This window comes from Pezoporus occidentalis, unplaced genomic scaffold, assembly GCF_034315485.1.
Source record: "Pezoporus occidentalis ecotype Australia unplaced genomic scaffold, CSIRO_AGI_Poc_V1 ctg25, whole genome shotgun sequence".
NCBI lineage: Eukaryota > Metazoa > Chordata > Aves > Psittaciformes > Psittacidae > Pezoporus > Pezoporus occidentalis.
This window is the reverse complement of record NW_026914394.1, coordinates 546,471-572,687: the sequence shown is the minus strand read 5'-3', so window position 1 is coordinate 572,687 and position 26,217 is coordinate 546,471. Positions and strand designations below refer to the sequence as shown.

Genomic DNA, 26,217 nt, shown 5'->3' with positions numbered 1-26,217 from the left:
CTATAAAATCTGGCACTTGGGTGTGCTCAGCCTTGTCTTTTATCTTTGTGTTACAAAAGTGTGCATAATGTAAACCGAAAAGCACATGACTGTGGCCTTAAGTTACATTAAAGCTGTGTAGCTTCCTGGGTAAAGGTGGCCTGAATAAAGTCCTGAACTTCAGAGCTGGGGATTTGGGTGAGGAGCTATTGCCTAGTAATGGAAGTGAATTCGATCACATAGAACCCTGTGATCTTGATGTACCTGTAAAGATCAAACTCTTAAAGCCTGAGATCTTGCATATAACTTCAGCTCCTCAAGCAGTAAACAAGTTCTGTCCTGCTTAAAGTGAGCAGTAATGAAGTTGAGGCCCAGGGCAACTCAACGTGAGTCAGAAGTGAAAGTCGCATGCCTTCTGCAGTTAGAAGTACTCATTGCAGAAGCCTTGCTGGGGAGTATTGCAATAAACACTACAGTAGCTAATCCCCTGGGTCTTGCTTAAGTACCACAAATCTGAAGCTATATGAAAGTTGTGCTTAGTTGGATAACTTTTTGCTTTAGTGTTTAAATTCAAAATTCTCATCAAGATTACAAATGAGGGTAACGCTGTAGGGTGGCATTGAGAAGTAACAAGAGTGTTTGTATAGGGTTCAAGGTAAGTGAATGAATACTGACCAGTTTGATTGGAACTAGATGATCTAAAGGTCCTTTCCAACCCTAACTATTATATGGTGACCTTCTTTCCTAGCAAATGAAAAGGAGTAAAATCAGTGCTAATCTAATGTAAAATGTACGTGAGTCATGTCTGGCTCTATTAGCATTGAAATGTTATAAAATTGATTACAGCAGTTTAGAGGGTGTACAGTATTAGTGTGTTCATAGCTTGTGGAATGGGGAGTCTTTGGTGTAACTAAAGTAACTTCTGCTCTTAGAAAAATTGCACCTGTTCTAATTTGGCTATTTTATATATATATACACACACAGAGAAATGCTGCATGATGTCCTCCTAACTCCTGATAGCATAGCAAATAAGGCTGTTCTGTGCCAAACTGAGGGCTTCTACTTTAATGATGAAGTTCAGGCCTTCGCTATGATAGAAACCCCTTCTCAAACCCTTTACTGTATTCACTCCTCAGATGCTAAAACCAGTGCATTTAAAAGGAATAGAGTTACTGGCCGCTCTCCTGCCTGCCCGTGCTGTAGGGGTGAAGGGGTTCTCTGGACTTGGACCTCCTTCCCAGAAGCCAGAGCGAGCCCCGCCGTGCTTGTCCCCGGCCCTGGGTCCGCCCGCCGCTCCTCACCACAGCGGGCCCTTCCTGCCGCCGCTGCCTCCCGCGCTTTCCCAACGGAGGCCGCCGGTTGGCTGCGGGCGGAGCCTCGCCTCACACAGTGCCCGGGCCGCCCCCCGGCGGGAGCAGCGGTGTCCAGCGGCCTCCGCGGCGTGGCTGCGGCCGGGAAGAGGCCGGGATTGCCGCGATGGGAGATCCGGGAGCCGGTCAGAATAGCTGTTGTCCTCGTTTGTCTGACCCGCGCCTCTGATGCAGCGAGTTCGGTGAGGTGAGGTGAGGTGTTTCCTTTGAGTAATGGTCATGTGGAGACTCAACTTCTGACAGGTTTGGTGTTCACCCTCCTTGCTAACACAGCTGCACTCCTGCTTTGAGTGATGTCTAATGTTCAACAATGTATTTTTAACACCTCCCACCTTTTAAATATGCCAGTAGTCATAGTTGTGTTCATGTGCTAATTCTTCTGTTCTGAGAAGTGGTTGATCTTGATCACTACTTAAATAGCTATTAATTGAGGAAAACTTCTGTGACTGAGAAAAACCTTGCACTTATAACTGGACAGCTGCTGTCCACTGCGAGTTGGACCACAGAGACACTACTCATGGTATGTACTTAAATATCATAGTGACTGGTGGAGTATTGTGTGGAGTTCTGGTGTCCTCAGCATAAAAAGGACATGGAACTGTTGCAACAAGTCCAGAGGAGGCCATGAGGATGATCAGGGGGCTGCAGCACCTCCCGTATGAAGACAGGCTGAGGAAGTTGGTGCTGTTCAGCCTGGAGAAGAGAAGGCTGCGTGGAGACCTCATAGCAGCCTTCCAGTATCTGAAGGGGGGCTATAGGGATGCTGGGGAGGGACTCTTCATTAGGGACTGCAGTGATAGGACAAGGGGTAACAGGTTAAAACTTAAACAGGGGAAGTTTAGATTGGGTATAAGGAGGAAGTTCTTTACTGTAAGGGTGGTGAGGCACTGGAATGGGTTGCCCAGGGAAGTTGTGAATGCTCCATCCCTGGCAGTGTCCAAGGCCAGGTTGGACAGAGCCTTGGGTGAGATGGTTTAGTGTGAGGTGTCCCTGCCCATGGCAGGGGGGTTGGAACAGGATGATCTTAAGTTCCTTTCCAACCCAAGCTATTCTATGATAATATGGAAATTCAAACAGCCAAGAGTCAAACCACCTGTGAGTTAGGAACTGTCTTACATGTTTACACCAAATGATTGTGGGAATTGATGCAATTAAATATTTTTAGAGTTTTGTTTATTCTTCAGGCATGTGAGGAATTCATGGGAACATTTGTGAAATTGTCATTTTAATGTTTCCAAGAGTAGTGTAACACGCAGTATGGGTAACGCTTACCACTTATACAGATCAAGAAGAGCCTGGGTTTATTTCTTTGCTTAAACTTAGCTCAGATGTAACTTGGAATTTCCAGTAAGTGTTCTAGGGTACACCTCACTCCTGGTATTGTAACATCTTAGATTGGTGTTCTTTGACATTCAAATAACTCTTATCCTCATTAAGAAACACTTTTTCATGTACCATTTTCATTACAGTTATGAATTGGTTTTGATTTCATGATCAATGGTGTCATATTTCCCAGTAAAAACACATCAGCAACACTCAGTTTTGGTAGCAAGACAGGTAGCTGTTGCAGTGTCCTGTCCTGCTTACTGGGATTTTCCCTGAAGGTGTACACAGCAGATGCCATTTAGAAAGGATGGAATCTCGAGTCTGGTTTGCCCTTTTTTAACGTGTGAGTAATTTCATCTTTCTTATTTCCCATTTTGGCTGCTTATTATAAATACAATCTTGTATTCACTGGTTTCTTTATATCTCAGAACAGTCAGGTGAAGGGAAACATACATCTTACAGTGCCTCTTTCATAGTTGTCTTTATTTGTAGCTGATTGCTGTGATTACTGGGGGGTTGTAAAACTGGCTTGCTGCTTTGCTAAAGAGCGTTTTACGAGCATGGGAAAATTTTACAAGCATATGAAGTTTCAGTCTTAAGATAATCTCTGAAAAATTATTTGTATGGGAGAAGGACAGGGGAAGATTATTCACACATTGTCACAGGCAAAACACTCATCTTGGGGGGGGAGGTAATAGCTTAATTTGTTACCAATCAAATCAGAGTAGGATAATGAGAAATAAAAACATAATGTTAAGACGTCTTCTCCACACTCCTCCCTTCTTCTCAGGTTTAACTTTACTCCCAAATTCTTTACTTTCTCTCTTCTCCAGCAGCATCAAGGAATAGGGAATGGCTCCTTTCTCCATCAAGGGGAAGACTCCTCACACTCTTCCCCTGCTCCAGTGTGGGGTGCCTACCCCAGGAGCCAGTTCTTCACAAACTTCTCCAACATGAGTCCATCCTGCAGCTCTTCACAAACTGCTCCAGTGTGGGTGCCTTCCATGGATGCAGTCCTTCAGGAATAGACTGCTCCAGCACGGATCCCTTCTTGTGCACCCCCAGCCTACTCACTCATGGGGTGAGGAGCAGAAAAGGTTTTGACTCTGTAAGCACTGCTCAGCACTTAACAAAAACATCCCTGTGTTATCCACTGTTCCCAGCACAAATCTAAAACAGCCCCATGCCAGCTGCTCTGAAGAAAATTAACTCTATCCCAGTCAAAACTAGCACAATGCTATTTCAAAATTAATGATTGTGTATTTATTTCTAGATGTTTATAAGAACAGGAATGCTTAGTCATATTTAAAGAATTAACATGGTTACAAACCAGGTTTCTCACTGGCTTTGAAAAATACTCCAAACTGTTACTAAATTTAAAAAGTACTATTTTCTTAAGTGCTCCAGCCTTTTTATCGGGCCTTTGAAGAGCAAGTTGGATTACCCAACAGATCTATACAGTTCAAAGAACAAAAGCAAGTAGTTTACACTTAACAGGTATTGCAAAATGATGCACTTTGGTTAGGAAAGCATGTTGACAAAAGCTCCATGGCTGTACTTTTTTGTAATGTTATACATCAAAGCAACAGTCATGTAAAGATTTTGCTAAAGTTAACGGGGTTTATCATATTAATAGTTGGAAAAATATTACGTATATCCTCTGAAATTTTCAGTGGGTCTGGTGTTCAATATTAGAGGACAAAATGCGTAAATATATATTCTGAAGTATCTTGCTAGACAGATAAAGCATAGAGGGCTCAAGACAGAAACATCATGGTTCTACTTTGCCAAGGGTGAAATGAAGTAAGTGCAGAAGAGTGGTCTGAAGCCACAGACTGGTGGTTCTGTCTAGCCTGTACTAGTAGGAACATATTACACTTATACATCAATTCAGAAAGTGTGTTAAAGCTGTCAGTGTCTTTTTTGGATACAAATTAATTGTACACACAGAGCACTGCACTAGGCAGTCAAAGAGATAGGTATTATTTTGATCATTAATATATAAGCTTCTATTTTTAATACTAGAAGATAAAAGAAACCCAGATTAATTTGCATTTAACATACAGCCAGAACTGATTTTACTTTGGCTGTTCACATGTCTGTGTTTCTATCAAGTCACTAGTCAGTGTCTTCACCTGTAATGTTGGTGTAATTCAAACACGTCACAGAACATAGGAGTATGATATTACAGCATGGTTTTGCAGGCCAAAGCCTGTACAAATCAAACACCTGCATAATGAACTAATCTATGCTGCACATGCTTATGTGGCTGCAGAGAACAGGTTGCCATCGTGCTTTAAATTGTTTGCAGTTCTCTAGAACAGATGTGCCTGTGTAAGCTCCTCTCGCCACACCTAGTGATGATAGGTTTGGACTTTAATGTGAAACTTGGCTCTTTCAACTGAAACTTAAATCATTGTGCGTATTACAGGACACGTGTCTCAATTTAGTCTTCCTGTGCGAGATACCACTTGACCATAGATATACGAATATATGTGAAGTCACTAAGATTGTGCTGTCCTCTGAAACTGTGAGCTCAGGAGTTTTGTGTTCCATGTTCTAAAGCACCATACTTTTGAGGTATCTGCACTGACAAAGAAGAGTGATGTCCTTCATCAAGAGAGAAATCTTTAATCTACACTTATTAAAAAAATGTAATTAAAAATTATTGTATTCCATGAAATTTAGTGTTCACAAAAATAAGGTGATTTTCTTAGTCATTTTTATTGCTGTAGTCTTTTATACAGAAAAGCCTGTTAAAAAAAGATTGGCTGGTCAGAACAAGACTGGAAAAATGGTTCTGACATGAAATTAAAACCTAGAAGTAGCTAATTCCTTTGCAAGGAATAAGAGGTTTTATGCATTCATAGAAAAAGTAAGGATTCTGCATACATTTAAGATTCTGTAGGGTATTTTTCAACCTCCCAAATCCACCCCATCCTCTCTTTAATTTACTTGCAGGAATTCTACTATCTTAAAAATCAGAAAAAGTTCAAGCTCTCTTTCAAAATTTCCTGTAGGAACTGTTTGGGAGAAATAAAACATATGGGGTTACTAAAAATAAATTTGCTTGCTCACTTAATTATGTACAAACATCAACAAAAATATGAAATGTATTATAGATGTAATATTAATGAATGATAGTTATGTGTTTGATTTTTTTCAGGAAGTAGCCATTCCAAATAATTTTATACATAAATAGTTACATTTTGCAGATTGTGGTAGAATAGCGGAGAGATTTTAGAATTCCAGTAAAATATCTTATTGCTTATGCTGTGATAGCATATTTCATTTTTTGAAGTTTCCCACCATATTTCCCATTGTTGTGTTTCAGTTATTTGAAAAAAAAAAAAGCACCTATTTTTTCATCTAAATGACTGTTTTTTCTAAGGAATGTGAACATCTGTCTGTTGTTTCAGTCACAGAGAGAAAAGTATGTTTGTGTTCCTTGGTTGTTTCTGTTTCCTCCTTGAAAACATAGAAGGGAAGTGCTCTGAAGCAAACGTAATGATCTCTCACAGGATATATGATATGACATGAAGCCAACTTTACAGCAAGAAAAGTCTCATTAATACCCACGTTCATTTTAGTAGATGAATTAGTGACAGTTGAGGTTGCAGAGGGGCAGCTGGCTCTCTGCTGCAGTAGATGGCAAATCTCACTTCCCCTTAGAAGAACAACTTTGCAGTTCTTGCCACTTATGTCAGTATTCAAAGGTAACTTTTTACATGTATTCTTTGCATGGGGCTGAAGAGAGTGCTGATAACCACAGAGGTGCTGATCAGTAGCTGCCACTTCTTGGGTTTAGAAATACAGGAGTATTTACTCACTTTTTTTCTTTATAATCAAATTCAAGTCACTGCATTTTCAGTAATATAACCTATGTTAAATAGTAGCTACACCACCAATAATTTTGTTCACAAATGAATATAAGACCACATGTACTACACTGAATGAGTAAAATTATGCTTCTGAGCCAGAGAACAATCTAGCCCTGAAAAAATCCAAAACAAAACCCAATGTCAAAACAGAAGAGTGCTCTGCTGTCATAAGATTGGCTAGTTCTGACACACCGCTACTGATTTATACAAGCAAACCATCTTCAGTCTTTCATCGTTTAGACAAAGCCAGGATTGTTACAAGACACCCTTTTTATAGAAGAAGGAAATAAGGCCATATTGGGAATTAAGTTTGCCAAACTCAATTTCATACCCTAAAGAAACATCAGTGCTTATTCTTGTACCGCTGAGATGTAACTGATTTAACTGGCACAAAAGAAAAAAAATCAAACCAGCATTTTTTCAAGTGTTTTTCCATTTCTGAGTAATAACCCTGATGGCTGCTCATCACCAGACTAGACCATGCTTTGCATCTGATCAGTATTTTCTGTCATACCTTTAATCTTAACAAAAATGTTGTTTTAATGAAGCCAAAACACAGGAAATTTTAATTGAAGATGAATGATGTCATGTGCACAAAAAACATTACAAATTTGTTAATTCTTGAATATTTATTAGCTTGAAATATACTGAGTATTTTGTAGCTAAAACTTAATTCAAATTAAAGTAGCTTTTAATTTAAGTTTGGGGTTTTTTTTTACTATTCAGTTCTTGAATACTCACTTTTGGTTATATTGAGGAAAAAAGATACTTTAATATGTGTAAAAATTAGGATTTGGATAAACAACTTACTTGTCCAAAAACATAAAAGGTGATCCATGAACAAGTAAATCTATCCAAGTATTTGCAATTGCTTGTATTACTTGTTTGACATTTCTAAGTGCTGAAAATAAGAATGCCTTCGCAATGCCCCAGGATCCAAGAATGATCTGTTCCTCACCATGTCTAGTCTTGTCCCAAGAGATAAGTCAAACAGGTTCTCAAACTTCAGTTTTAAAAGACAAAGACCATTATACACTCCAACCAGCAAAGACAGAAAATTACCAGCTGCAGCTGTGGGTCTCAGTAACGAATCTAAGAGAAAGGCAGTAAGAACCAATCCAGTTCACACCAAAATTACTGTAGTAGGAATGGAAATGTTATTAAATACTTGTACTTCGTTCTGCCTAACTATATTGCCAGAAGCACAAAGAACACACATTTGCCCTTCCTGTGACTCAGTATTCATTAATATGTTTAATAAATAAGAATTCCCATACTTACAGGTATTACTTTTAAGTTCCTGAGGGAAAATCCCTCAAATATCAGTTATGCATCACTGGACACCTTGAACTTTTGTTACTGCAGGAACAGAGGAAAATATGAAAGTGCATTGTCATGTGCTTTCTGAAACGACCTGGCAAATATAAAAATTTATTAGACTTAGTCATGATGTGCTGTATGTTTTACTTTTTGTTATATCCCAAGCTCAGAAAGCTGGGGCTGTTCAGCCTGAAGAAGAGAAGGCTGCATGGAGACCTCATAGCAGCTTTCCAGTATCTGAAGGGGGGCTATAGGGATGCTGGGGAGGGACTCTTCATCAGGGACTGTAGTGATAGGACAAGGGGTAAAGGGTTCAAACTTAAACAGGGGAAGTTCAGGTTAGATCTAAGGAAGAAGTTCTTTACTGTGAGGGTGGTGAGGCACTGGAATGGATTGCCCAAAGAAGTGGTAAATGCTCCATCCCTGGAGGTGGTCAAGGCCAGGTTGGACAGAGCCTTGGGCAACATGGTCTAGTGTGAGGTGTCCCTCCCCATGGCAGGGGGTTGGAACTGGATGATCTTAAGGTCCTTTCCGACCCAAACCATTCTGTGATTCTGTGAGCCTGCCATAATAGTTTACTAATTTCCACCAAGATAACTAACTTTTTCTTTTGTTTTCAGATACTGGATTTTGTGTGTCTTAGGTAGCTCACGTTTTCAGTATATTAAAAACTTAATTGATTGTCGCTTAATCTTTAGCTCTCTGCAAGCTAATCACTGCATTGTTTAAATAAAAATAGTAACAGAGGGCTACTTACAACTTTGTATATTTTATTAACCAAAATACCATGTGAAGAGAAATAAATTACAAAAATTGAAATGAAATGGCAACAGCAACCTGATTAAAAAACCCCAAACAAATAAGACAGACTTAAATATTTGTAAGAAATCAACCCCAAACCAGCAAAATATTTTACTTTAAATTGAAATGTAAAAAGATAAATCTGATTCCTTTCTGTATTTATCCTTCTAAGAGAATCAGTGTTTTGTTTATGTTATTAATATGAACCATTAATTCAAGTCCCTGTTTAATTACAGTTCAATTGGAAAGGTCTGAAAGTTCAAGCAACACTTTAACCAGAAGTAATTCTATAACATAAGAACAGAATTTATACAAATTTCCTTATTTTGCTTAAATAAAAAATCACAGTATCACTACCGCACAGTAAATAAGGTGTCTGCCTTAGTCAGATGTGAACAAGGCATGGAAACCAACAGAGATGTTTCTGTAACAGCAAATACACTGAACAAATCCAGTTCACTACTGTGTTTACAGGAAAACAACCTTATTACACTGAATTTAGATTGTGCTTAGTTAATATACAGACTATGAAAAAGTGTATCAAGCAGTGACTTAGTGTGAAGGCAATCTTAGTGTTTGAGTCTCCAAAAGGCACCAAGAATAACAATGTAAAATAAAACGAAAGGGCTCAGTTCTGCAGAGTATTTTTACTTCATCATGCTGATAGGCAGGGAAAAAGTACTTAAGAGTTTGCAGCACTGCACTCTAGTCAAGTAACAAAACTCTCACAAAATACTATTTTACTTTATTATATTATTTCAGTGAGGCCTGAGCCTCAAAGTACCCTCAGATAAATTAAATTGCTGATTCCCAGTATGTTGTAACCTCTGGACAAATCTAACAGGAGAAAATAATGAAAAAAAATTATGTTTCTGTCTGAAAACAATATGTCACATGAATGTCATGAATATTTTCTCTTTTCTTCTCTCTGCTTGTTTGCCTGTGTACGTGACAGGCAAACCTGTAACACATTCAAACATTTGTGCAATGGTTTTTATGTGTGTGCAGGTTTACCTCCCCCATACAGAAAGCACAACAGGAAGCCATGGTAGTAAAACTGTAGTGTGTGTAGCTTGTACCTTAAATGTAAACCTCATATACCTTAGGAAAAGGTCATGAGAACTGTCTTTTTCAGTCAGTTATTGTAACATGAATAAAACCAATATTCAGCATCTTGCTGAAGATGTTAGTTGGCTGCTCTATACAATGGATTAAAATTGACCTAAAGACATCACCTTGTTCTGAGGAGCTGACCCTCGGCCAAGAGGAAATGGCAGGCTTGAGCTGTGACCTTTGTACTGTCCTGTTCCCTTTCGTAACTACCCTGAAGGAGGTAGCTGTCGGCTCTGTTTTCTGTTTTCCTCACTCCTGCTCCATGTGCAGGACCACACTACTCAACAAAACAATCTCTGGAGAATTTTCTTTTGGATGTTAAGGAAAGGAGACATTAAGAGTTCTTCAGCCAGCTTCACTGGAAGTGAAGGAATGCAGCTCAAATTTCCCTTCTGAGGAAGGCAATATTGAAAATACTGGACACTTACTCCCTAGGGAGAGTTATGACACAGGGGAATAAAACGCAGGATACATCTAAAAAAGTACCTGCCCTGAGGTCAGGCAAAACATTCTGGAGTACAAACGACTGAAATTTTACTTGTACATAGAATAAACCCAAAACATTTGGAAAGAAAATTCTTCAGAATAAGAATGACTTCTCTAATGAGCAGCATGAGTTTTCCAGCTGCCAGGGTGGCTGAACTTTTCCCAACCAATGGCTCATCGGCATCTTGCCGGACTCCCAAACAGACACAGCAAATCAGCAACAGCACAGACTGCTCCCACCTTCCTCCAGACCACAAGTGCCACGATGGCAGCGCTCCCTCTTACTCTGAGGAGCTGATGTTTGGATTGAGACACTGCACACACTGCTTGGATTTGCCACCTCTGTATCAGCGTATTGTCTTCGTCAGCACCATGGAAAAGAAGGTGCTGATGAGTTATACTCCACTTGCCCTCTGTCCCTTCATAGAACTGTGTTACTCAGTGAAATATGCTTCTGTGGACTTCCTGGGTCAGCCCTAGCAGTTTGAATCTCTCTGCTGGAGGGGTGGCAAAGTAGGCTTTCTGTTCCTCTGAATACTTTTCCCTCACTTCAATTATGTCCCGGTAGCGAGTGTCCTGCCAGTGGAAATTGAATTGCTCCAGCAACTCAATTCTTTGCTCCTCTGTGCTCACACAGTCAACCGGGGCACGCTGCTCCAGGAATGGTACCTGAATATCTGGGAACAGGAGAAGACCTCGGATAGCAAACCAGCCACCATACCTGGGATGGATACATACACCAAAGATCTTCTGGAAGAAAAAAAAGAAGGATCTGGGATGTCTTACTTTACCTCTAGTAATGGTTAGAGTTCAACGGATCAAGTTGCAATGCAGCTTCTTACACTCTTGCCCTCTGTTGGGGTGCCACACAGAGAAGAAAGGAATTCCTGAACATGTGGCTCAAAGCATTGCATTTCATTCCCATTTTCCCATGCTCACACCACCCTGCACTGTGGGGAGAGTAACCTTTTTGGAAATCTAACAAAGAAATTAAATATGGTGCAATTTTTTTTTTTCTATTTATAATGCTCCAAGCAACAGGTTTTCTTTTACACTGAAATCTCTTGTCTAAGAAGTTTTCATAGCTCAAGGTATTTTTCTCCATGTATGCATCTCCCCACTACCCTGAAGAATCCTGGAAGCTTCTGATTCCTGTCTGAAACACTTCATGCATCTATATGTAATCTGGACTTTGTATTTTCCAATGGGAAGAACTAGTGAGTAAACAATAGTTGTATGATTCAGTGACTGCAGTTTAGTGGTTCTTCCCAGGCTGTGTTTTTTGCCTCACCTTTTCCCCCCAAGGATCAAGCTTCACATCCTTCCTTTGGTAGTAATACGCAGCTCCAGAAACGTGGGCAGCTGTCTGAGCCAAGAACTTTGGCTTTCGGTTTGGCAGAAGCTCATAATCAAACATGATGTCCACTGTCTGGTCAGAGAATTTCTGGGAAAATTAAAACCAACAGTCAGCCCAGGCTCATGGAAAAAGATTTGCCACTACTTGCTGGATGCTAGCAAATCAGGCACCTGTGAATGCTCCAGACATCCTGCTAATGAAACCTATCAGCTTGTGGCCTTGGGTTTTCAAACTATGACTGTAAAGCACTCTACATTGCTACAGGTTGTAACGGCAAAGAGACAGAATATGTAAGTAAAGCAGGTCAACAGCCTGTGGATGCTCTTACAATCATGAGTAATGCTTTACCCTTCTAAAGAGCATGTGCAGAAACCTGGAAGGCATTGTCTGCTGCTCAACTCACCCAGTTACATACAACAATAGTAAAAGGAATCAATGTTTCAGGTTCTTACCTCCTTCAAACATGACAAATGATAAGAAACACACTGATCCACAGGATCCCGGATTATTTTTAACCGTTCTTTGTTCACAAAAGGTTTAAGGGCTTTTTCAAACATTGAAGGTGTGCTGAGTACCACGAAGGCCAGTGTGTCATCTGGGTAGGGAAGATGAAAGGCGGGCTGCACAACAGCATTGTACCATCCAACCTTTGGCAAAGAAAAACAAATCTCCATTAGAACAGAGGCGCCACTCTTGGCTACTGGGCATGCAGGAATTTAAAGAAGTGGAATGAAGTGTAGCCACCTTCATTTGCAACCTGAATATGCAGCCTGTCTGCTGCCTTCCATTCAAACCAAGTTGTTTTGCATATGGGATTCGGAGTTTCTGGAAACTGCCCTGTGAGGTGTGCGTGAGAGATAAAAATCATCTACTGCATTCAGCTCAAGGCTGCCCTTTATCCAGCTCTGCTGCTCAGAAACCCTAGAGGGAAGTAGCAGCAACCAGTTTTGCCACTGCAAATCAAGTGTTTTGGTTTAGATAAAGCTTTTACGGGTTGGGTTTGGGTTTGTTTTTTTTTTCACATCTTCAGCCAGAAAGAAGCTGGTACTTCTGCTCATGTGACAAGTTGCATGGTTTATTTCTTCAGCAGGAAATGTTGATGTGTGAAAATGAAGGATGTGAAGCTCCTAGCAATGCTAAAACCTGCCAGAACCATCAGCTGTAGTGCATGGATTGTGACACACACACATTTTGGTGTTTGTTTCAGGGCTGGATGTGTTATAACACAGTCCAGAAATCAGGGATCACACCGGAGCAGCAACAAGAGCAAGAGGACAGGCCTGAGACCAGCAACTACCAGCAGGGGGTGGAAATGGCTGAATCCCCCTGCACCCCACTACTAATGTGCTGCACAATAACATCAGTCTTTTTAGGGGTTAGTACAACTCCCACTCTCCTGGGATGCCATAAAGACCAGGACTAACGTTCAGAGAGATGTCAAGTAACAGAACTCTTACTATTTAGTCTGAAAACACAAAATACTGGTCACCTCTAAATAGTAATATTTCAGAAAGGAATCTGAAAGTGACTTTGCAGGTGACACTGGCTGCCAGGCCTGCCCACACGGAAACACAGGTTGAAAACTAAGTTTAAGATGAAGATACATTCTTGTATCAGACCCAAAGTTTAATCAGTTTTGTAGCTCTTGTTTCAGATGCTGAATCAAGATGTTACAAGAAAGTACACAGGCGAGAATCTAGGGTTTGCTGATTTCCCAGTGTACAACAGTCAGTGTATCAGGGCAGGAGGTATGAAAATTAAACCTGGGAAGAGACACAGCACTATAAGGTTTCCCTCTGGTAGCTGTAGTCTTTCTGATCCGGGTTCTGCCCCTAATTCTGCTTCTGTGTTTTGGGAAAGCAGTGTTAGATTCTTCAAATTCTGGAGATTTCACTGCTCTCAGTGCCTCATTCCCTTCAACTGTCAGATCAAGAATGTAGTCGGAAATACGACTATTTCAGGTGACAAATGCAACATTCCCTAAGGAAGGGAAGGTCATGTTTATTGTACCAATCTATATTTGACTGTCGATTTGTATTTGATATTGCAGACTGGTGATTTACTGCAGATTGCGCCTGTCGTGGGCAAAGAAGGAACCCCCAAGGTTTGGTGGGAGCTGAGGGAATACAATTCAACACAGAGATAGTGGAAGAGGCTGCCTGCTGTGTAAGCAGCCACTTACCACGATGAGGCACTCTGCACTTTCAGTACACGTGTTTCTACGTTTAAAGTTCAAGCTTGCTTAGAGGACTTTACTCTCTGCTGGTCCAGATATATCTTTAATTCTCTCGACCTTATCACACTGGGACCAACATAAAGGACCCGCGCAACCCCCGAGCCCGGCTGGCGCTCCGCTGCCACCAAGCCACGGCCTTAACCTTGACCCGCTTCCCCGCACGGGCAGAACAGGCCTTCACGCTTGTCCATTAACCTGCGCCATCCGCCGCGCAACATGGCTCCAGAGCCTTGGAACCGCTGTGCCAGACCGGGACCGCCTAGAGCAGGGCTCTGAACCCCTCGCCCTCCCCTCCCCAGGCCTGAGGAGGAGAGTGCGAAGCCGTTGGGACGGGGGGTGGTCAGGCGTTGGCTTGAAGCCTAAACGGAGGGGAGAACGGCTGAGGCCCGGAGAGGCAGTGCCGCCTGCTGCCGGCTGCGCGAGGAGCAGGCAAGCACCGCCGCCGTTAGCGCAGGGGGGTGTGTCGTCCGGCCGGCCTGGAGGGCGGACTGGGGGCCCGGCGACCAAGCACGGCCAGCCCCGGACCCCCCCGAGGACAAGCGGCCGCCGACAGCGGTGCAGTGCCTCCAGCGGGAGTGACGGGGGGGAACCAAAGGCTCTCGCACCTCCGTCGGCGGCCGCAGCGGTCACCGGCCCCCACCGCCTCCTCCCCTCCAAGGGGGGCCAAGCAATAAGCACACCTCCCCGATCGACGTCACGGCGCGTGACGTCACGGCGCCCCCCCCCGTGACGTCAGTACCTTGAAGGCGTGCACCTCGAAGCCGAAGGGGTTCAGGGCGCCGCGGAGCCGCTCCGCCACGCGCCGCTCCATGCCGCGCGGGGCACCACGGGAGGCGCGGCGGGGGGAGTGTGGCCCCTCCGCCAACCACACCGCCGCGTCTCCTAGGAGACGGCGCAAGGCATTCTGGAAGCTGTAGTGCGCGTCCTCCCCCCCCCCCCCCCGGCTGAGGCGGTCGCTGAGGCGGGTTTGGCAGTGGCGGGGCCGGGTGTGCTCCCGCTTCACAGCCCCTGGTAACCGCGGTTGGTTTGATCTGTACTGTGCGTGTTTGAGCTCCGTTGTGTGCAGCTTGCAAGCCTCACCTTCCTCTGTGGGTAGGAGCCGCTCACTAAGGCAGGTAGCAAGGTCTCTGGTGATAATCCTTTCTCTTTCCCCACCCGAAGGTACGTGCTCTTTGCTGCTTCCCTGTTCTCTGCCAACACATTTGCTATGTTGGAGACCAAGCCTCAGATTGGATTTCCTTACCAAAGCTACTTAACATCATCTTTATGGTTCTTGAGCAACGTTCTCCAGCCATTAATCCTGAGTTTTATGAAGTGTCAGAGCACCAGACCTGCAAGTTCTTGAGGTCACAACTACCTCAGATATGCAAACCTCTTTCTTTGTGGAGTTCCCTTGTATCTTCTATAACCCCAAGACTTGTTTCTTACGCTCCTCTGCAGGAGGAGGCAGAAGCATCCCTTGTAAGACTTAAGGTTTGTTCTCTCCGTGTCTCCCTGTGTTCCCAGCTCCCGAAGTTGAACCAGCCTGCTGGCTGTGTTCTTTCCTGGAGTTGTTCTCATACCAAATCTGGTTTTGTCCATCTGCTCAGCTCTCTGGATCACTCACTCATCTGTGAATTGACTAAAGCAGGAGAAAGAGCTCCAGCAGGAGCAGATCAGGAGGCTAGAAGGCAGTGAAGGTAAAGGCCCTGGAACTGAAGCACTGATGGCTACAGGAGCCTCGCACACAGATAATTTCTTGTCTAGGAAGCCTCTGAGGGTGGTTAGGTCAAATACATGTATTTTTAATGGGCATCTTGCCTGTTTTTCTGTCTGAATATAGTGGTCCAGGAAGACACGGTTCCTGTGGTCTGCTGAGCATATCACATAGTGGCAGAGGGGAATTCTTGGGCTACTCTGTCACTGTCGGGGATTGGTATGGGACTGAACCTTAAAACCATCTTACTGAGTGTTCCTTGATCCTATTCTTATTCCTTTTGTCCCAGCAAATGAAGAGCTATGCTAGGACCTTAACACCTCCTGCCTGTCCTGTTTGCTGTTACAGAGGAAGGATGCTCAGTGATTGTAAAGCAGCCTGGAGTTCTTGACAAGGACAGAGGAGTTGAAAGATGAATGCTATAGTGAGTAAGTGCTTCCCAACAGCATGGAGATTGCACATCTCATTTGTGTCCCAATGCCAACAGTCCACAAGAAATAAATGAGGTCAGTGCTAAGACCTTTGTAGATCCAGGGCTGGTGCAGGGAACCAGAGGAAAATGTAACTTTTGCCACTTTCTTTAAGCAGTGAAAAACTATTGTGACAAATTGATAAATGTGTGAGGAGAGACTTGCAGCAACTGCAGCATAAAGTCAGTGAGTGGTGGTGTGTTCTGCTCCTTGCTCGGTCAGAAGTCTGATTCTGCACAGGACAACCTGCTGCTGCCCAAGTGGTCCAGCAGAACCAACCCCCATGGGAAGCACTGTAGTGTTCATAATGGTTTATTATAGGTGAGGATCTCTGTTTGGGAAGATGAAACCAGGGAACAGTGCTGAACAGGCAGTGCTGGAGGAGAAGTAAAGAATACACAGGGCTGGCAAGCTGTGACTCCATGCTGTGCTTTGGGAGAGCTGTGGGAGGAGAACATGCGTAGGGCGTGCCTGCAGCCTCTAAATCCACCCTTTGCCTTGGGAGAGATGTGGGTGGATAGGGTTCTGTAAGGTTTTGCCTGACAATAGATGGAAAATCAGGTGCAGGATGCAGGTTAGCCAGAGCCTTTCTCTGGGTCTGTGTGAGGTCAAGTTGGTTTACTGCACAGCTCAACAAGAGGAAGAACTACTGAGCCTGATGTCTACAACTGATTAAGTTAAGAGAACTTAAAGTCGACACTGCAAGGTGGGCTGCTTTATAGTCACACCTCTTCCATCCAAAATCTGGCACTGGATGGTTTGATGGCCCATGGCAGACCTGTTCTTGGAAGGAGCAAGCTTTGCTACTGGGATCTGTGGAGGAGACCTGAGTGTTGAAACTGATGTATAAAGAGTTTAATGAATAGTAGCCAGAATGAAAAATGCTCTTGCTGCCTGCAACAGAGGAAGTATTCTTTATTAAGAATTGCAGTACCACTAGAATTGTGGTGCTACAATGTTCAGGGTGCTCTGCAAGTGCCTTTCCTGCCTCACAGGCCTTCCTGTTCCAGTGTTGAATGATGGAGGGCAGTTAGAAAGGTATCTTCAAAATAGGTACTAGGTGGGGGGAAAAGATAAGTGTTTGTATGTATTCTGATAGAACAGATCCTACTGCAGCCAGAATGAAATCAATCGTTCTTTCAGTTGTTGCAGAAGTAGATGACCTTTGCAAAAGGGATAATCAGAAAAGACTTGATGGGAGAAGAATAGGGAATGGACAGAGCTGAGGGGTAAGGGTTGAAATGAGAGTAGGGCTGACAACTGGCCTATATCTTTTGCACCAAGCAGCATGTTACCATTCTTCTGGAAACCCTGTGCTGCAGGACGATCTTGCACAGCCAGGGTTTGTAATCTGTTTCCCAAGTGGAGGTGGAAGCATGCTCTCAACTGCACTGTAGGATGGGCACTGTGGGCGAAACTGCTATTCCACCTGTAGAAAACCTTTAATGCCTGCCGAGGAGGACTAGCCAGGTATGGTATGCCAGGTATTGTGGTCTTAACCCAGAAGCATAGACAGAAACCAAGCATTACCTTTGGTACAAGAAACATGAAGTGTTCAGCGGTGGTGGCGTGTTCTATGTCCAGCTCTCTCCTATCTTCTCAGTTTTTCTGGCCTCATCTGGACATGATTTTTCTGCAGGGCTTAATGCTGGTGTGCTGTATCATAGGCTGCCTCTGGGACATGCTTGGAAGTGATTGTCCCCTCTTTCTCAGGTGCTAGCCACAAACCACAGTCTTAAAGTTCAGACAAACTCAGGCTGGAACTGCAGAGCACCTAACAGAAGCTTGGCCACATCAGATAGAGGGGGTACCTTCAGGGATTTTGCCCAGGTCCACGCATGCCTGGGACATGCTGCAGTGACAAACGCAGCTCTTGCATTTCAAGGGGATTAACTGCCTGAGAGCTGCAGGCGTGTGTCACATGAGGGTGCTCCTGGCTGGTGGCTGTTCAGAGCTCTGCAGGACAGCTCTTGCTGTTGCAGCTCGGTTTCACAGGGGCTGGATTGGCAAACTCAGAGATGCTGGGGACTGATCTTGCTGTTCTTGTTTACCAGCTGGCTTTTGTACAGGCCTGGATAGAATATTTGTCTTGTGGAGCACAGTTCATTTCCATGGCTAGCACAGTACTGGCTTTACTAATACTGAAGGTAGTAGATTTGTCAGCTTTGTGAGGTGAGGTCTGTTTAAATCCGTAATTGGTAATGCTTGAAGTGGGTATGGCTGAAGTGTCTGCCCTCTCCTGGAGATAACCTCTGGCTTAGTGCAGGCAAAACATTCAGTCCTTCTCAGACAGTTAGTCTGAGACAGTTAGGGTGAAGTGGCAGCCTCTGTTATTGAGACATTTATATCCTGAAGGTTATCACCTTCAGCTTATTGCATGTAGGTGTTGAGAATAGGTGCCTGCTGTTCCCTTCCCAGCTGCCCTTAGAGTTGAGCTGTCAGGATCTGAGTTAGCTCACAGCCTCCTCTCATCTGCCTTGTTTAATCTGGAGTGTTTCTGTCCCTGTCCAAGCCCTCTGTCAGGGTAGTGGTGGGCTCCATATGCTCCACTGGTTGCTAGTTGAACAGAACCTTACTTGTTTTTGCTGAAATAACTGGAAATAATACTCGGTCCCTCCAAGAAGAGGTGCCTAAGCTCTAACCCTCCCAGTTTCCCCAGTTGCCCTCACTTTCCTTTCTCACCGTGCTTGGCTGGTGGGAACTAGCGTTGCTTGTGCCTCTAACCTATGTGATCATGGCCCTTGCTCTCTTCCACCTGTACCTGAGGGCTCTGACCTGCTCCCTGGAGAAAATGAGCGACAGCAGAGCTTCCTTGTAGAGGATCCTTAGATGTTTCTGGCTCTGTTTAATTGTATCCTCTTCAACCCCATCTGCCAGATGTCCCAACTGTCACAGGTTTAGCTGAGGATTCGTGTCACTGTTTCCAGTGTTTGTTTCCTCATACAGCTTTATGCAACAGTAAAACAGCATCCAGAGAATATGCATCACTCCCCTGGGGGAAGGCAGCGATGTCTCTGTGAAGCGTCTGTGTCCCAGGTATGGGTTTGGTTTGTTTTATTATTAGGAAAACCACAACACTCCCATTCATCTCCCTCAGGCTAATGCTGATGTCACAAGAGCTACAGGGTAATTTGGTGTCATCATAAAGTATTCATGCAGAAAGGTTCTTTCATCTTCTGTGTTCTCCAGAACAGTAAGTAAGTATCACCAGGACACAATGTTGGACTGCTTATAACATAAAGGACTTTCCTGCTGCATTCCATCCACAGCTCTTGAAACCTTTTTCTGATCCTGTTAAAGAACTATTGCTCTGCATTAGGTAGGAGCCCGAGAGAGAGCCACACAAATAGTTTGAAGACTCATGACGATTTGGTAACTGAAATGGAGTTAAAAGATATCTTAATTCCTTGTCTGTTTTTTCTGATCTTTCTTCCTCTTGACCATAAAGTGGGGAAATATTGGTGAGTGTGTAGGTCAACATAGCTCTATCATTAGGTTTCCTTTGATAAAAGATATTGTATCAACTTGATGAGAGGTTTTCAATAATGGAGCTTCACTGCAGTTCTACTGTAATTAAATATCGATTCCCTATTTCTTTCTATAAAAGCCTAAGGCCTTCCCTCATTTCACTCTCCCACGTCTTGTCAAGCTGTGATTTCATGAGATGTGTCTGTGCTGTCAACATCAGCTTAAAATGTGCCACCCCTTTGCTTTCTCCTGCCCTGGCCTCACAGCACGTTGCCCCCTGAGTTGCTGCCGTGCTGTAAATCCCATCAAGGAGCTGAGCTGGTTCTAAACGTATGACATTGTTTTGGTTTGTTAATTATTTTTCCCCCCTGCAGTTGTGTGTGCATCACAGTGCTGCTGCAGGACAAAACCCTGCTGGCACAAGTGAGATAACAACGTGAACAGGGCTTGGTGGAGAGGCAGAGGCTCTGCTTCCAGACTGTTCCTCTGCTGAAAGCACAACTGAATTGCTCATCAGAAGTGCCCTCTGCTGCTATGGGGGATGACTGTGCCAGAAACCCTGGCAAAGGGGTTCCCACCCCATCCCCATCCCAATAATTATTCTAACAGGCATTGCTAAACTTAAGGGACTGTCAGTGTTACCTTTTTGCTTCAATCAGATCCACAGTCTCTGACCTGAAAGATCAAGTGAAAAGTCTGTTCTTGAAGGAGATGCCATCCACTGAGCCTGCAGGAAAAGACAGATCATAGAAACTATTCTTCACTTATTCCACGTGTACTAACACGTGGGGGCATGGTATTCCAACCTCCCTTTGCTTTGGAGATCTCATGGCTGGGTCAGGTGCCCTGATGTCCCTTTCCAGCACAAACTGACCCCTGTATCGGAAGGGTTTGGCATTGTAGCTGTGTCTTTGAACAGAAATGAGCCCATTCATTGTGTTTTAAATCTGCATGATGTGGAGCTGGTTGGAGCCATTGGTGTCAAAGACAGATGAAATTCAGTCCCTGAGCATTTTTGCCAATGTGTTTTCCTGCCTAGGTTTGTGTATCATAGAACCTGGTTTGTGCTGCCTCATGCCACTGCTTATATCATGCAAGAGTAAATAAAATGCTATTAAATCAGAATAGCAGCTGTTTCTCCAAGTGATGAGAGGTGTCACAAAAGGTAGACGGTGGAGGCTTAGGCTCAGCAAGTTCATCCTTGAACTTTTGACCTAATTTGCTGCTTGCTTCATTTCTTTCAGAGAGAAGCAAGAACTTGCTGAGAGAGGCAGAGTGGTTTTCAGCATCTTTGGGTGAGGTTTCCACCTCAGACACTTAAGCTCTGATGAGCTTTCCAGCCCTGCAGAAATCCAGGTGCCTGAAGGTTAGTGTGGCTGGTTCCTGCTCCCTCAGGATCTGAAGAACCCTAGCAGGGTTTTCCACAGTAATGCAGATGACAGAGGTCTGCAGAACCTGTCTACTGCTCAGGGCATTCCAGAGGTCATACAGATAATTTGATTAGAGGCACTTCTTGTGCCCAGTTTTAGTGGTAGGGATGAGTATTAGGCACCTAAAGGCAGGAAGGCAATACAATTTGGAGTAGTGGCCTACCACCTGGGCTGCATTTAAAACTTTGCTCTGAGAGCACTACTGATGTGCCAGGACAGAGGTAACATGTGCATGCGTGTCTGTTCTTTCATCCTCCCTCCTCATTTAGTGTCAGAGTAATGTAAAGCTGTATGTGAGGGCCAATTATGATACTTATCACTTCCTCTGACAGTGCCAAGATACCGCTTTTTAATGTGGCTCCATTTTTGTTTTGGTGCTGACACACAGCCAGTGAGATTAGGAAGGTGAAAATTGCTCACTTCAGGAAGGTTTGTCTCTCAGCCTCTTTATACTTTTGGATTTATGCCTTGATTTTAGGATATAAAAGCCCCTTGTGTTTGCATTAACACTTAGAATTAAAGGAAATCAGGCACAAAGGGCTAATGTTCCTTTAAAAGAAAAAAAAATCATGCCCTACTTTAGTAAGATGCTTAAGATTCTTGTGAATGGAGGCTGTAAGGCATATTAAACTGCTCTGTGTTCTGGTTTTCCAATTTACTAATCCTGCTGATTCAGACTTTACTGGTAAATGTGCTACAATTAACTGCTTTGTAGATGCAGCCCTAACACGTCAGGTTGCTGTTAGCACAATGCCTAAGGAGTCTTTATGTCCCATCAAAGGGTTAAGTTTTTCTCTTTAACTTTTATTCTGAGGCACGTGCCAGGTAGGGACTAATACATAGAGCTTTACTGATCAAATGCTCAAGCAGTACCACTCATTTAATACAAAGCAGATAGTTACCTGTTGCTTAGTGTTAGTAGTAAATATTTATATTGTAGTCGCATCAGAAACCCTGGCCAGTATTACAGTAGGGGCACGCAGTAGCTGTGGTGGAAGCTTACTAGGACACTTGGAACCATGATTCACTTACATAGACACCTATTTTTATTTGAGTTTATGTGAGGATGCTTCTTGGTATTTCTCTGTTTCCACAGAGGATGAATGAGGATGTTTTTTATTAGAGTTTGATACTGACTGCAGTCCACACTGAGCAGTGCTGGAGAGGCTAGACATAGGCTGCCATTAGGGCTAGCATATTGGGTAAGGAATCTGGGGAAGGCTAATTCCTTGTTCTGTTGGTGTAGATTGTAAAGATATCTCCATGCTGTGTTTTGAGCTGAAGCAGTGCTGGAGAAGAGGCTGGAAATAGTCAGAGCAGGTGACCTCAGCAGTGAGCTGTCTGACAGCCTGCCTGAACTAAAGCTGCATGACCTTTAATGTTAACTGAAAGATATGCTCTTTACTGCAAGGAACAAGTAAAAGATAGAAAGGATATTAACTTCCCTAGGCAGGAAAACTCTTCTTGAGTTGTTTGTTACCTGGATTTCCCAGACCTGGAAGCTATGAGGGGTGGGTCTTACCCAGGTGAGGCAAGTAAAGGAAGGGAAATAGCCACTTTGAGAAGTCATTCACAGATCTGCCCAGTCCCACTCTCCACCCGAGACCTGAAATGCTGGCTGTCATCTCTCTCTCTCTTGCTTAAACCTACACCTTATGCCTTTACAACACAGTGTTCTTTCACTCCAGGTGACAGACACTGATGGAGGGCCTGATTTGTGGTGCCTCAATCAGCTTCTGCTGTTGCCAGCTGGCTTGCAGAGGGAGAGATGCTGTGGTGCTTGTCTGTATTGTGGGATATCCTCAAGGGTCAGAGAATTCCTAGGTGCAGCCCTTTTCTTCAACCCCCTCCCATGGGATGGACTGTACAATCCTGTCTTCTGAGCTCTCTCTTACTTGGTGGAACAGAACAAATTGAGAAAAGAGTGTGTGTTGTCTCTACTAATGCCTTCAAATGTTCCACCCCCTCCAATATACCCCACCAGTATATTGCAAGTTTTGGATTATGTTGGATATTGCTTAAGCTGTTGGCTAGCTAAAGCTCTGGGATATCTAGCTGGGCTTAGATTGTGCCATTTAGGGAGACTATACATAGCAAGAACAGATATAGACTGACCATATTTTTACTCTGTTTGACAAGACCTAATATGGAGCAGCTGATTTGACAAGTGTTGGTAAATTGCTTCCTCTTATATGGCTCAAACAGAGTAAGAAATGCTGTTCTTTGCACAGAAACTTCTGCAACCACCATGCTGGGTTTGTTTTTGAGAATGAAGTGGCTAAAAGGGGCCTTGTGAAATTTCCTAATGTGGTTTGAATTTTTTTAGTCCTTTTTCTTCTCAGGGAACTTACTTTAGAATTGCAAGCTGGTGAAGAAGGGAAGAGGTGAATGAACGACACTGAGTTCAGAAAGCCTTGAGAGTATGGGGAAAGAGGACCGCTGCCTATTTGATGGTGAATGCTTTGTAGTCTAGCAGATGGGACAATGAAGGAGACAGATGTATGGCATTCTCTTTGCTGCCTACTTCTCAGTCCTTGGGATGTGGGACTGAGTCAGGATACTGTAAAGGGAGGGGGGAGGCAGCACAGCTTGTTTAGGACTGGTTTGAAAGGCAGGCAGAGACTGGTGGTGCTGAGAGTAGCAGTAGGAATCGTCAAGTGGAGGGTTGAGCATAGATCAAGACAAGACACAGTGGCAGAGGCTGCTCCTGTGACCTCCATCTCATTCAGCTGCATAAATCATGGCTTTTGCTTTGAAGTTCAGGCTGAGATCAGTTAGTTTTCCTTCTCCAGTGAACAGCTGCTTCCCAGAGTTCAACTCTACTTCTTAGAGTGAACCTGAACGTGTGAACAGCCATTGGCAGATCATGGCCAGGATATAAACCCCTGCTTGAGTGGCTTGGATCTGACTGAGGGTGGACTGGAAAGTGACCTGATGCATCCAAGAAAAAGACTTGAGCAGGATGCAGTGACCAATTCTCTATCACTCAGTGTGATCCAGCAGGTTACACTTTGTAAAACAAAGGGAACTTATTTTCCTGGAGCCTCTCTCAGCCCTTTTTGAAAATGGCCTCTCTACTAGCCAGCCACAAAGAGGGTTGTGCACCATTGCCTTCCACCTCTGAATTCTCATCCTGCCCCAAGCTTATCAGGGAAACTGAAGTAATGGTTAAGTTAGTGGCTTGGTCTGCCTGTGTGATCAGAAGGGACAGCCAGAATTAGCAAAAAGGAAAACTGCTTATTTTGCAGTTGTCCCCAGTAAAACCCTTTTTAGAATCAAATGAGTACCTAAATCTGGCTGGAAGGCATGTTCCAGAACCCGTGAGCCTTGTCTTGTTTCAAGCTTCTAGAATTCAGACATAACAGCACATTTTGTAAGAAAACACTGAACAGGGCTGAGTGCTCATCCCCCTTCCTGCAGCTCCCAAGAAAGCCCAGTGTGAAAGGAAACACTCAAATGCTTCTGAGAGTCATCCTGTGGCAACTGATGTGTCTAATTTCAGAGCAAAAGTACTTCTGAAGGGCAGAGGATTAAAACAGGGTGGGGGGAGAAGTTACCCTGCGGGAGATTGTCAACAGATGTTCCATTATAGTTCAAAGAGCACTAGCAAAAGGCTTCTGCTGCAGGGATATATTAATTCTGGGCAGTTCATCACAGGGAGACCTGTTTTATGACTGGGAGGGTACCTCTGGTAACTTAGCTCTTTATTTGAATTGTGGGTGGGGGATTGGGTCTACCTTTAAACAGGGAGCTGAACAGCACAAACAAACACATATTTTTTTACACAGTTATTTCCTTGCTTCTGTGGCCGCTGTCCGCAGATCAGGATCAAGCTGGTGTTGTGGTTCAGGGGGTTATTTGACTGATGGGTCTTTCAAAAGGAACAATATTAGAGAGGAACTGAGGCTAACCATTGTTAAACTGCTGGTGCACATGAAGCAGACCTGTGCCGACTATATCTTTCAAGTGTATTTATTAGACAGGAAGTAGGAACAAGCACAAGGAAGGCTGTGCAGGCTGTCAAGCAGATGAATACATCCATCCCTTTGTCTTTAGAATGCACACATCTATCAAATTTGACACTGTCTAGCACCCTATTTGTGCTTCCTTGCTGTAATAGTTAATGGTTTCTTATAAAAGGTTACTAATGTTGCAGAATCAGCTGTGGTGGGGTTCTAGATTACAAGCTGTGTAACACCAGCCACAATTAGGAAGTCTTCTGGGCGGGTCTAAGTGTTTTATTTTCTGAGAGTGTTCTGAAGTTGTGCTTTGGGTGAAGGTTGATTTTTCTCATGTCTGTGAGGAAATGTATCCCCTGTAGCATTAGAATGGGGAAGAGTCTTCATGTTGGGGGAGTTTAAAGAACTCTGTTATCTTACAAAGTTTTGGGGGAATTAAGAAAAAAACCCAAACAACAAACAGTTTTTGGGGCCTAATACTGACGGGAACGTTTATATTAGCAGTCATGGTCTTACAGATTTGCTTATCACTTAGCTATGTAGCAGTAGGACCACAGATTTGCCTGGTTTATGGGCAGGAAATGCATGATTTCTATTTGCTTTGTGGGGGATGGGAGAGAAGAGTGAGAAGATCCCTTTCTCACTTCTCTGTGTGGCGAGACAGAGGTAGCAGTAGCTGGGAACATCCTTGGCAGAGCCTCAGGAGGTAGTTTAGAAAAACTCTTCCCCTCCCCCCATGACAAATCCACATTTATACTGAATTGAATGTAGTCATAGAAAATCGAGTATAAATAATGTGGAGGCGTGCAGCAACCTGTTTCCTTCCTTCCTAGGTGTCTGGGAAATGACAGTAGGCATTTTCTGTTGTCTCCTGGGTATGAAAACAACACTAGCTACTAAAAGCTTCCCAGGTTATACATCATTTCATAGCCTTCATTACTGAAAATTTACTGCTCTGACTTCCTGGCTTGTTCCTGCATTCCTGCTCTCTGGATCAGTACAATGCCTTTTTCATTCTGCTTTAAGTGGTAGCAAGCACACAGGACTATTATCCATGGGAGAGCCTCATGGGGTTGTTGGTCTTATGAGATCTACACGCTGCTTTGTACACTCGTGCTCCTCATGGCGGTTTCTCTGTCTCTGAACACCACCTGCAGCCTTATTTGACACGATGGTGAAAATAAACAGTATTGAAAGCTAAAATCCCTGCTCCATCCCTGGCAGTGTTCAAGGCCTGGTTGGACAGAGCCTTGGGTGACATGGTCTAGTGTGAGGTGTCCCTGCCCACGGCAGGGGGGTTGGAACTTGATGATCTTAAGGTCCTT

General features: G+C 43.8%; 3 protein-coding genes and 1 long non-coding RNA gene across 5 annotated transcripts in view; 2 read left to right on the top strand and 2 right to left on the bottom strand.

The window, feature by feature from the left end:
• The window catches only part of AKR1A1 (aldo-keto reductase family 1 member A1), a 201,056-nt gene that overhangs the window by 34,203 nt on the left and 140,636 nt on the right, over nt 1-26,217 (bottom strand). The gene's annotated exons all lie outside the window — the stretch shown is intronic.
• LOC134165824 (uncharacterized) lies at nt 1,905-7,999 on the top strand. Its single transcript, XR_009965651.1, has 2 exons — nt 1,905-3,018; nt 3,509-7,999. It is a non-coding gene; the product is annotated as an uncharacterized LOC134165824 (long non-coding RNA).
• MMACHC (metabolism of cobalamin associated C) lies at nt 10,141-14,720 on the bottom strand. 2 transcript variants are annotated; one of them, XM_062622964.1, is made up of 4 exons: nt 14,609-14,720; nt 12,086-12,280; nt 11,568-11,720; nt 10,141-11,026 (listed from the first exon to the last, which is right to left on the bottom strand). In XM_062622964.1, the coding sequence occupies exons 1-4, from the start codon at nt 14,678-14,680 to the stop codon at nt 10,715-10,717; spliced, it is 732 nt and encodes a 243-aa protein (XP_062478948.1). In that variant the 5' UTR covers nt 14,681-14,720; the 3' UTR covers nt 10,141-10,714. The 2 variants fall into 2 exon arrangements, with proteins under 2 accessions (XP_062478948.1, XP_062478949.1); XM_062622965.1 differs by having other exon boundaries at nt 10,141-11,023.
• TESK2 (testis associated actin remodelling kinase 2) overlaps nt 19,336-26,217 on the top strand; it is a 116,914-nt gene continuing 110,032 nt past the window's right edge. Inside the window, exons 1-2 of the mRNA XM_062622937.1 lie at nt 19,336-19,354; nt 20,748-20,869. The gene's annotated coding sequence lies outside the window, so the exon portion shown is untranslated. The remainder of the gene's footprint in view (nt 19,355-20,747; nt 20,870-26,217) is intronic.